Source organism: Rhamphochromis sp. 'chilingali' (genome assembly GCF_963969265.1).
Source record: "Rhamphochromis sp. 'chilingali' genome assembly, chromosome: 20".
Taxonomy (NCBI): domain Eukaryota; kingdom Metazoa; phylum Chordata; class Actinopteri; order Cichliformes; family Cichlidae; genus Rhamphochromis; species Rhamphochromis sp. 'chilingali'.
In genome coordinates, this window is record NC_137947.1 from 32,781,080 (window position 1) to 32,794,433 (window position 13,354).

At 42.1% G+C, this 13,354-nt stretch overlaps 1 protein-coding gene across 1 annotated transcript in view; it reads right to left on the minus strand.

The window, feature by feature from the left end:
• slc2a15a (solute carrier family 2 member 15a) overlaps positions 1 to 13,354 on the minus strand; it is a 38,640-nt gene that overhangs the window by 7,250 nt on the left and 18,036 nt on the right. The window contains exons 7-8 of the mRNA XM_080868441.1: positions 11,282 to 11,469; positions 3,222 to 3,332 (exon numbers count right to left, since the gene is read on the minus strand). Of these exons, the coding sequence (XP_080724567.1) occupies positions 3,222 to 3,332; positions 11,282 to 11,469 (299 nt within the window). The remainder of the gene's footprint in view (positions 1 to 3,221; positions 3,333 to 11,281; positions 11,470 to 13,354) is intronic.

Sequence of the window (13,354 nt, forward strand, 5' to 3'; positions counted from 1 at the left end):
ACTTGTGATCTTTGATCAGTTTCATGACTGAAGTAACAACAGGAGAGGGAGGGGAGAGAATGAGAGAAGAAGAAACAGCTGTGCAGCAAAAACACAGAATAACTCCAGCTTTGTGTCTTTTTCATTGTAGCTGAAGTACCACACAAACTGTTCCTCTTCCCCTCAATACGGATGTGTTAATCAGTGTTGGTCAAGTTACTTGAAAAAAGTAATCAGTAACTAATTACTGATTACTTCCCCCAGAAAGTAATCCAGTTACTTTACTGATTACTTATTTTCAAAAGTAATTAATTGCTTAGTTACTTAGTTACTTTTTAAAAACACGATTTACAACCTGAAGAGGTGATAGAGCGATAGATCTTTCAGCCCAATTCTACTTTTTCTGCATAATCCATCATACAAAATGTAATCAAATGGAAAAGTCTCTTTTTAAAACTTGTTTTATTAGTTTTAATCTTTTAACTTTATGCATCAAGCAAAAATTTAATTATCTGCAACATTCTCTGACTGGAATAAATTAGTTTAACATTTAAAGCTATTTTCTGCACATTCCAGCACATAAAATAAAATATTTTTGTGTTTACACTCAGTCTTTCAAATAGATGCAAGTAAAACACAGCAGAAAATAAATAAAGTCAAAGACTCAGCGGTCCTGTTGCTCTATTTTCACCTGTAAAGCAGGAGTGGGGTAGGCGGAGGTTTACCCTGGTGCAGGTGTGCCGCGGTCAGTGGAAGAATCCGCGAGTTTCTCTGTGAGTTTCCCATTACGTCGTAGCTACTCGGTGCTTGTTGGAAGTTTAGGGGTTTTTTCGCTGTAAAAAGAAGTTTTCTTCCCACGCACAGCGGACACTAATGTTTTTGTCACTTTTTATGGAATCAAACTCAAAGTAAGGTCAGTACTTCCACGCTTTAAACGCTGCACGCTCATACTCTCTCTGCACTCGATATATGATCCATTGTTGATCTGCACACAGCTGTTGTCACGAACGGCGCACTCGCTTACGTCACTGTCCTGAGACATTCTCGCAGAAAAATCACGGTTTTAGTAACGCAGTAACGCAGCGTTCCTACGGGAAAGTAACGGTAATCTAATTACTGTTTTTGCAATAGTAATCCCTTACTTTACTCGTTACTTGAAAAAAGTAATCAGATTACAGTAATGCGTTACAAGTAACGCGTTACTGCCCATCTCTGGTTGTAATTGGTCCAGCCCAGAGTTGATGATGACCAATTGACTAATCCACCACCTTTCATTGTTTATACCAGGGGTGCTCACACTTTTTCCGCATGTGAGCTACTTATAAAATGACCAAGTCAAAATGATCTACCCACTACAAAAATCCAAAACATATACTTATTTATAAATATATTGAGGATTCTTTATATCTACAATGTATATACATGCATAACCGCAATATCCAATATTTCACAACACAATTAACTATGTAAATTTTTTGTCATTACCTGAGTTTACTCTGATGACTTGCACTGAATTGAATCAGCCAGGGATGCATAGTCCGGACAGTAGCTGCTGACGGCCAGGTTTAAGAGAAAAAACCGAGAGCTAAAAATTGGAGTTAACTCGCTGACTAGCTTGTCAGTTTTACTACACTTCGCGCCGCTGTTTGCGCATGCGCAGCGACCTAAGCGTCAGAAAAAATCTGCTGTCATCTGACTGGCTTCCCTGTATCAATCAAGTGACGGGATGGATGATAGGCTGGCATCTATTTTTTTTAATGCCATGCGATCTACCAATACTACCTTTGCGATCGACTGGTCGATCGCGATCGACGTATTGAGCACCCCTGGTTTATACTGTTACAAAAACAAACAAACATAAAACTTTGGCCAGTCCAGCTGTGCGGTCAGCTGGTGGGTAACAGGCATCTCCGAAAACGTCAGAGCACTTGTGCAAATATGTGATGTCCTGATGAATCGAGCAGATATTTGAAGTTTACACAGAAACATTCTCGCATGAAAATATCTTTAAAGTTTATTTTGTGACTCAGACAGAGTAATATTTCAAACTCCGCCCCTCTGTGTTCCTCCGCGACTGCCTCGTTTGAGTTTTGGACAAATGCATTCTGGGATATTGCATTTCGTCATTTCGAGCTGATTGGAGACCAAAACAGCCAATCAGATTTTTTTGCATCCAAGTCTGTGATTGGCTGGTTTTGTGGTACAACTATAACGATGTACACAAAGAGTTGAACGCGAACAGGCAGAAATGTTGAGAGCGCGAGCAACACATTGCGAGCGCAAATACAAAAACTGAGCGAGAGGGGCTGCTGTTGTGTGTGTGTGTGGATAATAGCAAACACTGAAATACATTTTTTGCAGGCAGCAATGAAGTTTATTCGCTCAAATTCAGCTTTTCTTCGCTCAAAATAAATTTCTCCTCAAAATGCAACACTTGCACCTGCAAACATTTTTTACGTGCGCTCAGAATAGTGGCACAAAAATAACGTTGCTGGTAAACTTTTCTCAGACGTTTCCAGTTTCAGTTTTGGACATAAGACTTTTTAGACAACAAATATTAGTATTATGCTATCATGTGATGACTGTGTATTCGCATTAACATATGGGCAGTATGATAAACTTGCTTCCTTGCTTAGCACTGGTTAGCACCATTGCATGCACCAGTTTTTTGGAGCCATTCTGTACGGAGTCTTCATGCACTCCTACTTCCTTTCACAGGTCAGAGATGTGTTATGTTAATTGGTGATTCCAAATTTTCTGTTTCATATACATTACCTATAAAGGCCTATCAACAACTGGATTTTCACCATTTGACCATTTGTCTGATAAATACTTGCAGCAGCATTTGCAGTGTTGTTGTCAGCTACTGTTCATGTGTTCAGCTTTGCGCCACCTTGTCTGCTGCAATGCAGTGTGAGTCAGTGTGTGTCAACTGGAGGACGATGGTGCTGTTGCTATCGACACTGTTGCAAACTAGTACCTAATGTGATGGACTGATTCTTATATAGTGTTTTTCTGATAAACTCGAGCACTCAAAATATTTTGCAACAATGGAAACAGCTAGGCAAGGTGTTTCTCTCTGCTTCCCTCCTTTAAGCTAAGCTGGCCCCAAAATCACTTCCTGATTTCAGTTCTGTACATGATGAATATCTGTTTTTGTGGAAATAAAATGCAATACAACACTAATACAAAGGTAACATCAACTGCTATATAATTGCATGAATTCTAATTTGTATGCTTACCCCAATGAGTCCAGCAATGATCTCTATAATTCCTGTTCCTGCTGTGGTATACTGGATCTCTGGAGCTGGAATTCCAGCATTTTCAAAGATGCTGTTGGTGTAGAACCATATCTGTGGTGAAAGAGAAATGCAGGTAAATATCTGACAGTCAGTCAAGGTGTGATTGAAATGCTCACTTCCATATTTAATACAGTGGGTTAAAGACAAGTATTGCATAAAGTGTATGGAATATTTCTACATACAATGAACAAAAATATTAACGCAAACTTTTGTTTTTGCTCCCATTTTCCATGAGCTGAACTTAAAGATCTGAAACATTTTCTACAAACACAAAGAAGCCATGACTGTCAAATATTGTTCACAAATCTGTCTAAATCTGTGTTAGTGAGAACTTCTCGTTCGCCGAGATCATCCATCCCACCTCACAGGTGTGCTGATTGGACAGCATGAATATCGCACAGGTGTGCCTGAGACTGCCCACAATAAAAGCCCACTCTGAAATATGCAGTTTGATCACACAGCACAATGCTACAGATGTCGCAGCTTTTGAGGGAGCGTGCCATTGGCATGCTGACTGCAGGAATGTCAACCAGAACTGTTGCCTGTGAAATGAACGTTCATTTCTCTGCCATAAGCCATCTTCAAAGGTGTTTCAGAGAATTTGGCCGTACATCAACCGGCCTCACAATCGCAGACCACATGTAACCACACCAGTCCAGGACCTCCACATCCAGCATGTTCACCTCCAGGATGGTCGACCAGGTGGAGACCAGCCACCCAGACAGCTGCAGCAACAATCGGTTTGCATAACCAAAGAATTTCTGCAAAAACTGTCAGAAACCGTCTCAGGGAAGCTCATCTGCATGCTCGTGGTCCTCATCGGGGTCTGGACCTGACTGCAGTTTGTCACTTTAACCACCTTGTGTCAGGTTTCAGTTAACGGACTCAGGCGCAGACCGGGACTCCTTACAGGATTTACAGATTTTATTTACACAACAACACCAGGTGATGCTATTTACAAAGTGCTGGAGGGAGGGGAGGGGGGTCCAGGGTTCCGGGGTGTGTGAGGGAAAAGACGGGAATCTGACGCCCTCCAAAGGCTCTCTCTCTTCACTCCCCACACTGGGGAAACACCATCCACTCACTCGTCCACGGGATGACAGGCCGGCTGGGAAAGGTCCGGGATAGATCTGTACACAGAGATTATAGTTAGAGGCGAACAGACGGAACGAACTCACAGATCCTTATTTACAATCTACTGAGCGACTGACGCTGATAACTCAACGATCCAGCGACGAGTGACACAGTGCTGCTGTCTTAAATCGGCCTTGTGATTATCCCGATAGGCAGCAGGTGCGTGGGCCAGGGGCGGGAGCCCATAATGAGCATCGCCCCGGCAGGAGAGAGAGAGAGAGAGAGAGAAAACATGTTGCCTAATACAGAATCAGCTGGTGAGGCACAGGGACCATGACACCTTGAGTGGGCGAATGCTCTCATTTGATGGCGTCTGCCACGTTGGAGAGGTGTTTTGATGACAGATGTTTTTACTGTGCAGGGCAGATGGCAGACAGCTTGTGGCGTTGTGTGGATGAGCAGTTTGCTGACGTCAGCGTTGTGGATTGAGTGGCCCATGGTGGCGGTGGGGTTATCATTTATCCATGACCATAAGCTCATGTTACAGCATGATAATGCACGACCCCATATTGCAAGGATCTGTACACAACTCCTTGGAAGCTGAAAACATCCCAGTTCTTGCATGGCCAGCATACTCACCAGACATGTTTGGGACGCTCGGCTCGGCGTATACGACAGCGTGTTCCAGTTCCTGCCAATATTCAGCAACTTTGCACAAGTATTGAAGAGGAGTGGACCCACAATCAACAACCTGATCAACTCTATGCCCAATGCACACCATTTGCCTCACGCAGGCAACACATCTCCATTGGATGTGTTGCACTGTGTGAGCCAAATGGTGGCCACACCAGATACTGACTGGTTTTGCGACATCTGTAGCATTGTGCTGTGTGATCATACTGCATATTTCAGAGTGGGCTTTTATTGTGGGCAGTCTCAGGCACACCTGTGCGATATTCATGCTGTCCAATCAGCACCATGACATGCCACACCTGTGAGGTGGGATGGATGATCTCAGCGAACGACAGATAACACAGATTTAGACAGATTTTTGAACTATATTTGACAGTCATGGCTCCTTTGTGTTTGTAGAAAATGTTTCAGATCTTTAAGTTCAGCTCATGGAAAATGGGAGCAAAAACAAAAGTGTTGCATTTATATTTTTGTTCAGTGTAAATCCCTAACAGTTTTGGTCTTTATTATTTTACAAAAAATTAACAGATGGAGATCTGGAGTTTATTCTTTAGTGTTGAAGTTCTATTTATTAGCTCTTCCTTTAGAAAACATGTTAAAAGTGGCCAAATCACCAAAAATGTAAACAAATGATGATGAATGCACTTCAGCAGCAATAAGTGTCATGGAAAACTACAGTAATCCTTCCTTGGTTAAGTAAAACCCCTCTACAACATCAAGAGCACTCTTAAGAAGGTTGGCATGTCATTGTCAAACTAACACCTTGATGCATGTAAATACAGAAGGTTTACAAGGTGCAAAACACTGGTCACACTCAAGAGGATACTTTACTAAAAAATATAACTAAAAGAGCCTGCACGGTTCTTGAAAAAAAATCTTTGGACAGATAAAATCAAGATTGGCTTATACAAGAATGATGGGAATGGTATGGAGAAAGAAAAGAACAGCGCATGACCTGATATACACCACATCGTGTTTTAAACATGGTGGAGGCAATATGGTGGCATGGGCATGCTGAGACGAGTAGCAGGGGGAACTCTGAAGCGTAAATAGCTACACTGCTCAGATTCAGCAAAATGTTGCAGATCTGTTTGGACAGCACTTCACAGCACAGGGATAATGTTTGTGGCACTGTCCCTTTGCTTTGAAGAAGCAACCCAATAGTTTCTCAAAGTAAAGACACAGGATATTGTTCAGGTAAATAGGTCACCTGATCTCAACCAAGTAGAGGATGCTTTTCAGTGACTTAAAAAACACGACTTAAGGCAGAAAGTCATCTTTACTGTCTACAGTAAAGGCACTACAGAATATCAGTCATTTTGTTGAAGAAAAGCAAATGACAAAAGTAGTCCGTGCAGTCAACTTGTTGTATTTTTTTTTGTGTGATTTATTAAAGAAAGGAAATTGGTCATTTTGATTAAAATTATATATATATTATTAGGTTAATAATAATAATAATGATAATAATTTCTTAATAATAACGTCTGCTACAGAACTGCAATACAGTGCACAGAGAAACTCCAAGGGCTAAATCTCAGAGTTCTTGTTTTCAGTTCATAAATGTAAAATTAAAAAACAAAACTGAATATTTAGCTTTGAAAGAGTCACCAGAAAAAACACTAACAGGAAAAAGAACATTGCAGTATGTTTTAGCTTTAGCTGCTGAACAAACCACAAAACCTCTGGAAAAATGTTGCTTGGACAGATGAGACCAAAGTGAAGATATGTGACAATAATGCACAATGCACAGCAAAAACACCTCATAGTGCTTTGTAGCCACAAGACCCAGGCACTTTGTAGTCACTGAGTAATCCATAGGCTTGTCTGAATACCAGAGTATTGTAGAGTCAAAGGTGAAGTCATCTGTCCAACAGCTAAAGCTTGGCCAAAACTGAACAAACTAACAGGAAAATAATCCCAAACTCAACAGCAAATCTAAAACAGGACGGCTGAAAATGAAAAGAATCGAGGTGTTGCTATTGCAATAACACAACTTTTTCAGCTAATATTTTAAAATAAGTATCATGTGATATATCACATTTTTGTTCATCGGAAGTTGTGTTTACCTTATTTAAGTCCTTTAAGACCAGATTATGACTTATTATGATTATTATTTTATTAGAACTGGAATTTGCTTGTAAAAAAAAAAGGCAAAGCAGGCCATTAAGGTTATAATGACAATGGTTTTTAACTTTTTTTCTTTAAAAAATAAAATAAACATAATTCAACAACAAAAAAATCAACACTATTAACCATATAACCATTAACCTTTTTTTTATATGTAAATTTTTATGTAAATTATTGACTCTCCTCAATTGTGCAGTTATTTACCTCTTTTTTTTAAACTTTTTTTAGAAGAAGTACACACACACACACACACACAACATATATACAAGGCATTTACCACTCTGATATCTTTTTTTTTAACATTGGTGACCATTCATCCAGAGACCGTTTTTAACTTTAGTCTTTCAGCAGTTTTTTCCACGACATAGACGGCCGTCAGACAGTTTTTTCACTCCTTCATTAAGATCACATTAAAATACATTACTAAATTAAAATACCTCCCCTCTGTAAACCTTTACCTTATCGTTGTAGAGGGGTATGTGTGTCCCTGGGATCCCAGGGGGAATCTTGCTGGTGGGCGTTTTGCCCCCTGGTAGGTATCCCATGGGAAATTGGTCTTGGGTGAGAGACCAGACAAAGAGCGATTCAGAAAACCCTATGAGAGCCTTAAGGGAACAGTTCACACTGCCCAGGATGGGGTTACCGCGACCAGGGCACTGCCATGGAGCCAGGCCTGGGGGAGGGTGAGCACCTAGTGGCCGGGCCTTAGTCCATGGAGCCTGGCTGAGTGCAGCCCAAAGATGGGGCATGAGATCACACTCCTGTAGGTCCATCACCTGCAGGAGGCACCGTAGGAGTCAGGCGCAGTGTGTGTTGGGAGTCGGACAAAGGCAGAGACCCTGGCGGACCAAAACCCAGCTTCAGAGGTTGGCAATGGGGACATAAAACCTGAAGGGGAAGGACCTGAACTAGTGTGAGAGGTGACAGATTGAGAGGTACTGGCTAGATATACTGTAGTTGGGCTCACCTCAACATAGAGCTTGGGCTCTGGAACCAATCTCCTGGAGAGTGGGATGGCTGGTTGAGGGTGCTCCACCTGGGGACTTCTTACTGGGAAACTTCAGTGCTCATGTGGGCAATGACAGTGAAAGCTGGAGGGTTGTGATTGGGAGGAACCAACCAGTCGTACCTGATTCTTTGCACAGTTCTCTTCTGCAAACCACAGTTTGTCCATACTGCACACCATGGTCAAACAGAAAAGTGTCCATAAGTGTACATGGGACCAGACCCCCCCGGGCCGTACGTCGAGGATCAGCCATGGCTGCATGTTCTGGAGGCTTGGGTGAAGTGAGAGACTGAGCTGTCAGCTGATCACCACTTGGTGGTGAGTTGGATTAGGTGGCCAGTGGAGGACACTGGACAGACCTGGTGCACCCAAACATATATGGAGGGTGTTCTGAGAACTCCTAGCAGAGGCCCATGAGATCATCAACTCTCACCTCCGGCAGAGCTTTGACAGGATTCAGAGAATGAGGACACTGAGTGTCAATGGACCCTGTTCAGCCCCATTCCTGAGGCTGTTGCACTGAACTGTGACTATAAGCTGGTTGGTGCTTGTTGTGGTGGTAACCCCCGAAGCAGCAGAAATTACATGCTTACTCACAGCAAAGTGGCTTTTCCTGGGCTTTCTCTCCTGCAATTGCTTTGCAATGTCTAATTAGTTCTTGGTATTTAAGAACCAGCTGTTTTCCACCAGATCCTTGTCACCATCATGGTGACCGTGATTCACAGTTTATGTTTTTTGCTCCGTAGTACTCTGTTCTCATTCATTCCCTTGTTCCTTAGCAATTCCAAGCTCACTAACATGCATTCCTTGTAAAGTTTGAAGAGCACTGTCAGTTTAACTTAACTGAGTCAAACTGATAGCTGCCACTGCTTTAAAAACAAGGACACACCTGCTTTCCCACTTTCCACTGAACCACTCACCTTTCCTCTTGATTTCTGCCCATTCGCTGTAAACCCTCTGAAACATACTGTAAATCATGCAAGATACTGTCTCCAGTTTCACCATGGCCACAGTTAACTTCTCCTTTCATCTCCTACAGACACTCAGCTCTGCTCTGCAGATTGAGTTTTTTGGACAGAGAGGACAGATGGTTTGAAAGAGGAGTGAAAGAAGCATCTATGTCCACTGTGAGCGACCATCTTTGAACAGAGGCGGGGTTTACGACACCAACTCTCTGCCATCTATAATCCAGTTTTGAGATCCCTTCCCAGACGCCTTAACGCCCACTCACATCCTGGGCCATCTGACCTCAGGAATTCGCATGATAAGGTGATAAGGTGGGGCCAGGTTTCACAATGAACACACCCGAAACTCTGGCTGATTGGGACCCACACCCAGTTTCACACCTTGGCTCATGTGATTAGAGGATCATCAGGGGGTCCTTTTGTCCCTCTGTGGGGGAAACTCCCACTAGGTTTATATCTGGGACTCTCCACCATTTGACCTTAGAACTGAAGAAGCTTCTCGGATGAGAGGTGAAACGTCTTCAAGCAACTTAAAGAAGTCCAGACGCTTTTCTTTGCAAGCTCCTTTGACTACGATGACCTGGATGACTGAGAACCTTCACAGACATACTGAGTTTTCTGTTTTCCAGCCTGAAAGTTCAGAGTTTTGTCTTGTGCAGGTTCACTCATTCACATCTTGGCGTTTACAGAGCCTGTGCCTGAGTCTGCCAACTTAAAGACTGTTAATTGTGCTCTTGGAACAGTCCTCTCAAAAAATATATTTTTTGTGTGAGCTGTGTGGAGGCTTTTGCTTCTCCCAGAGTCGAGTGCCCCACTAATCCCTGTCTGAGCCTGGGGCAGAGGTCTCCATGCAGCCAGCAGACTCTATGCTGTCAGCGTGTGAGTGCGAGCGCTTCAGCGCCAGAGCCCGTTCCACATGGTCTCCACATTCCAAAGATTCCTCAGTCTGGGTCATTGCAGTCCCAGACTTCAGTGGACTCCACACTGCCATGAATCCACCCAATGGCAAGGGTTAAATGCCTTCCGCGTAAGATGAAAAAAGCAGACAGGACTACTGGGAAGTCAGCAAAGAGAGATGGCAAAGGAAAAAGTTTATGGGGAATTGTATGTGAGGCTGGACACAAAGAATAACAAAAGGATTTCTATTCAGTGGCTAGAGAGGGAGAGGTCAAGCTGGGTGTGCAGCAGGTCAGGGTAACACTGATTACATGGAAATGTACAAATGAGTACTTTGAAGATCTGATTATGAAAATGATGAAGACAGAGAGGAGAAGGAAGTGCAGAGGATTAGGGCAGCTAGGAAGAGGATGGAGGTCAAGCAGAAATCTGCACGGAGTATTATTTAATTCAATTACATTTCTATTAATTCAAATCAGAACAGCAGTCGCCTCATGGTGATATTTAGATATATACTGTATTTATATTGTAAAGTAAAGAACCTAAAATAATACAGAGAAAAGAGTGAATGCCAAGACATGATGTTCACAAATAACACTGTGATATGTAGAGTAGGAAGCAGGTAGAAGAGAGCGAGTCAGTAGAAGTAATAAATAGCACATGAAAATGACAGAGAGACAGGTGTAACAGTGTAGATGTAACATCATGTTGGGGCTGGTCCTAACAGCAGTAGCTGCTTCAGGCTCTATTTGTGAAGAGCACATTAACTAAATAACAATGGTAGTAAGATAGTACTGCTGGGATGTCTTCTAACAAGCTAACATGAGCCTCATGAGTCATTTGACTTACTGCATTTTAAAAAAGGATTTTGTTGAGTGTTTAATGTTTTTTGTGTAAAACCTTTTTTTGTTTGAACAATTAAATGATGGATGAATAATAACGTATTTAGAAATATTTATTTATAATTACACATATTATTTATTATTCGTTAAATTCTCACATGATTAATTTAATGTCTCACTCCACAAATTACGTTAAAAAGTCATTTGTAAATGAGTTTCATATTTTATATTCATATTTAACTGCAGACTTGCTGATCCATTCATAACATGCTTTATTTCAATGTGCGTGACTCTCTTGCTCCTCCATGCTTTAACACCTCAGCAGCTGTAAAAATGCAAAAAGGTTGATTTCTGCTACAACATCTACACGTGTGTATAACTATTTACTGTTCTTACAGCGTCGATGCCAGACAGCTGCATGCCAATGTTGATGACCACCACACTCAGCACCTGCCATCGGACCGTGTCATCCAGCATCAGTTTCCATACTGACAGTGTTTCCACTGAGAACAGGGAACGCTGCTCCTCCTGCATCTCTTCAATCTCAGCCTGGATGTTACATTTAGCTCTGTACCACTTCAGAGCTAAGAGAAAAGAGTAGCGTGGTTATAGTGCATCGTTTAAAAATACACACACACCACATATACTTACCAATATATATATATATATATATATATATATATATATATATATATATATATATATATATAGTGAACTGGGGAGGAGGACTGTGGTCTGAGAGAAACTCCCTGGATTTATGAGATTTACATATAAATAAAAAAATAACAATGTTTCTGTAATGATTGCAGACAGCTTTTGAACTCCTCTGGGTTTCCACCTCAACACCTGAGAACACTGGACTTTCCCTGGCCTCAGTCAAACCTAGAAATAAAATCTTGTTCCCTGCGACTCTGACTTCCTCATCAACATGCATGTTGCATTTCCTGTTTATTAGTGGAGTATTGGTGATCTGAATCTTATAAAACAACGACAGCTGCACCTTTCAACCTGCCTGTATGTCTGAGTCACATGTTCTAACAGTTGTGTGAGATTTTTGGTTGAGAAGTCTACGACACGTAACACTGGCTGGTTTTTAACATCTTTTTTTTGATAAATAATATATACTGTAGCTAGGGCTGGATCAGGTGATGCTGAATCCTCTGTTACTTATGCTTCGAGGGGCTTCTTATTACATCGACATGACTAACATGCGTCAACGTTTTCGAAAGTCTCCGTTTTCACTGTCCACACTGCGACGCGAAAGCACCGTTTTCAAATGCGTGTGTTTTCGAGAGCGTTTTCCAAACGCTGCGTTTTCCTTGAGCAAAAACGGCTTCTCAGTGTGGACGGGCGGCCAAAACGGAGAGAAAACGTGTGGACGTAGCCTTCGTGTCATCTGCCCGTTGGTGAAGCGATTGGCCAGAAATGCAGTATTTGACATATTTGTTAGGGTTCATCACACCATCACTATCATGTGATTGTAGCTGCTACCTGAGCATCCCTCTCTGGCACGCCGGCTGCTGTACGTACCCGGGGCTTCGGTCACCTGACCTTCCTAGCTGTTACAGGTCACATCCATGCCGCTGCTACTTCAGTCTGAATATGGTTGTTGATTGAGGCTGCTGGTCCTTTTGTTGTGATTGCCTGCAGATTATTTTCTCAGAAGCGTTTCCTCCATGGATTACTGGTATGTTCTTATTTTGTCCAATGAATTTAATTACTTTACTGGGGAGTAAACAGGTGAGTTTATAGGTCGTAGCTGCAGAAGCATATCGTTGGCCGTTTTTTATCTGGGACTCGAGCAGAGCAATTTGATTGGTATATACTTTTGTCATTTTTACCTTGAATGCAAATTTTACTACATATTGCAGGATGTTTGGGCCTCGGTGGGAGGCTCAGGCACAACCCACTGGATCTCTGTGGTGACCCAGAATGTTTAAGTCTTTGTAATCCCTCTTTTACGATTAGTTGATTTTGTGTTTTCTGTGGTATGCAGCTACTTTTGCACCCCTGGTTTAAGCTGCACCTTAGTGAGAGCTCATGTAAAGGTTGATGATTCTTCGGACTTCATCATCATCTGGCATCCCCACTAATAAGCCACAACTCTGAATCAATTACCAGTGTAGATGCAATTAAATTAACAACTTTTATTTGATGTCTGTTTTTTACATAGCTGGCAATAAACTATTTATTTTACACCCTGAACCACATTTCTGTCCGAAGCATAACAGACCTGAGTGCCTACTAGCATAGTTTGAACTAGATATTCCCAGGGTGGCATTTTGTGGTGTCCTTGTGATTGTAAAGCTTTTAAGCTCCCAGTCACCACACCACCGTCTCAGTGTGTGTGAATGTGCCGTGCTCATTGGTTTCTTTTCCTCATCACACCCCCTGGCCACACTAACAAAGTGGAGCTTACATTATCACGGCTTCATCATCACTGGTGTCCAGTTCCAGCCTTCCACACTG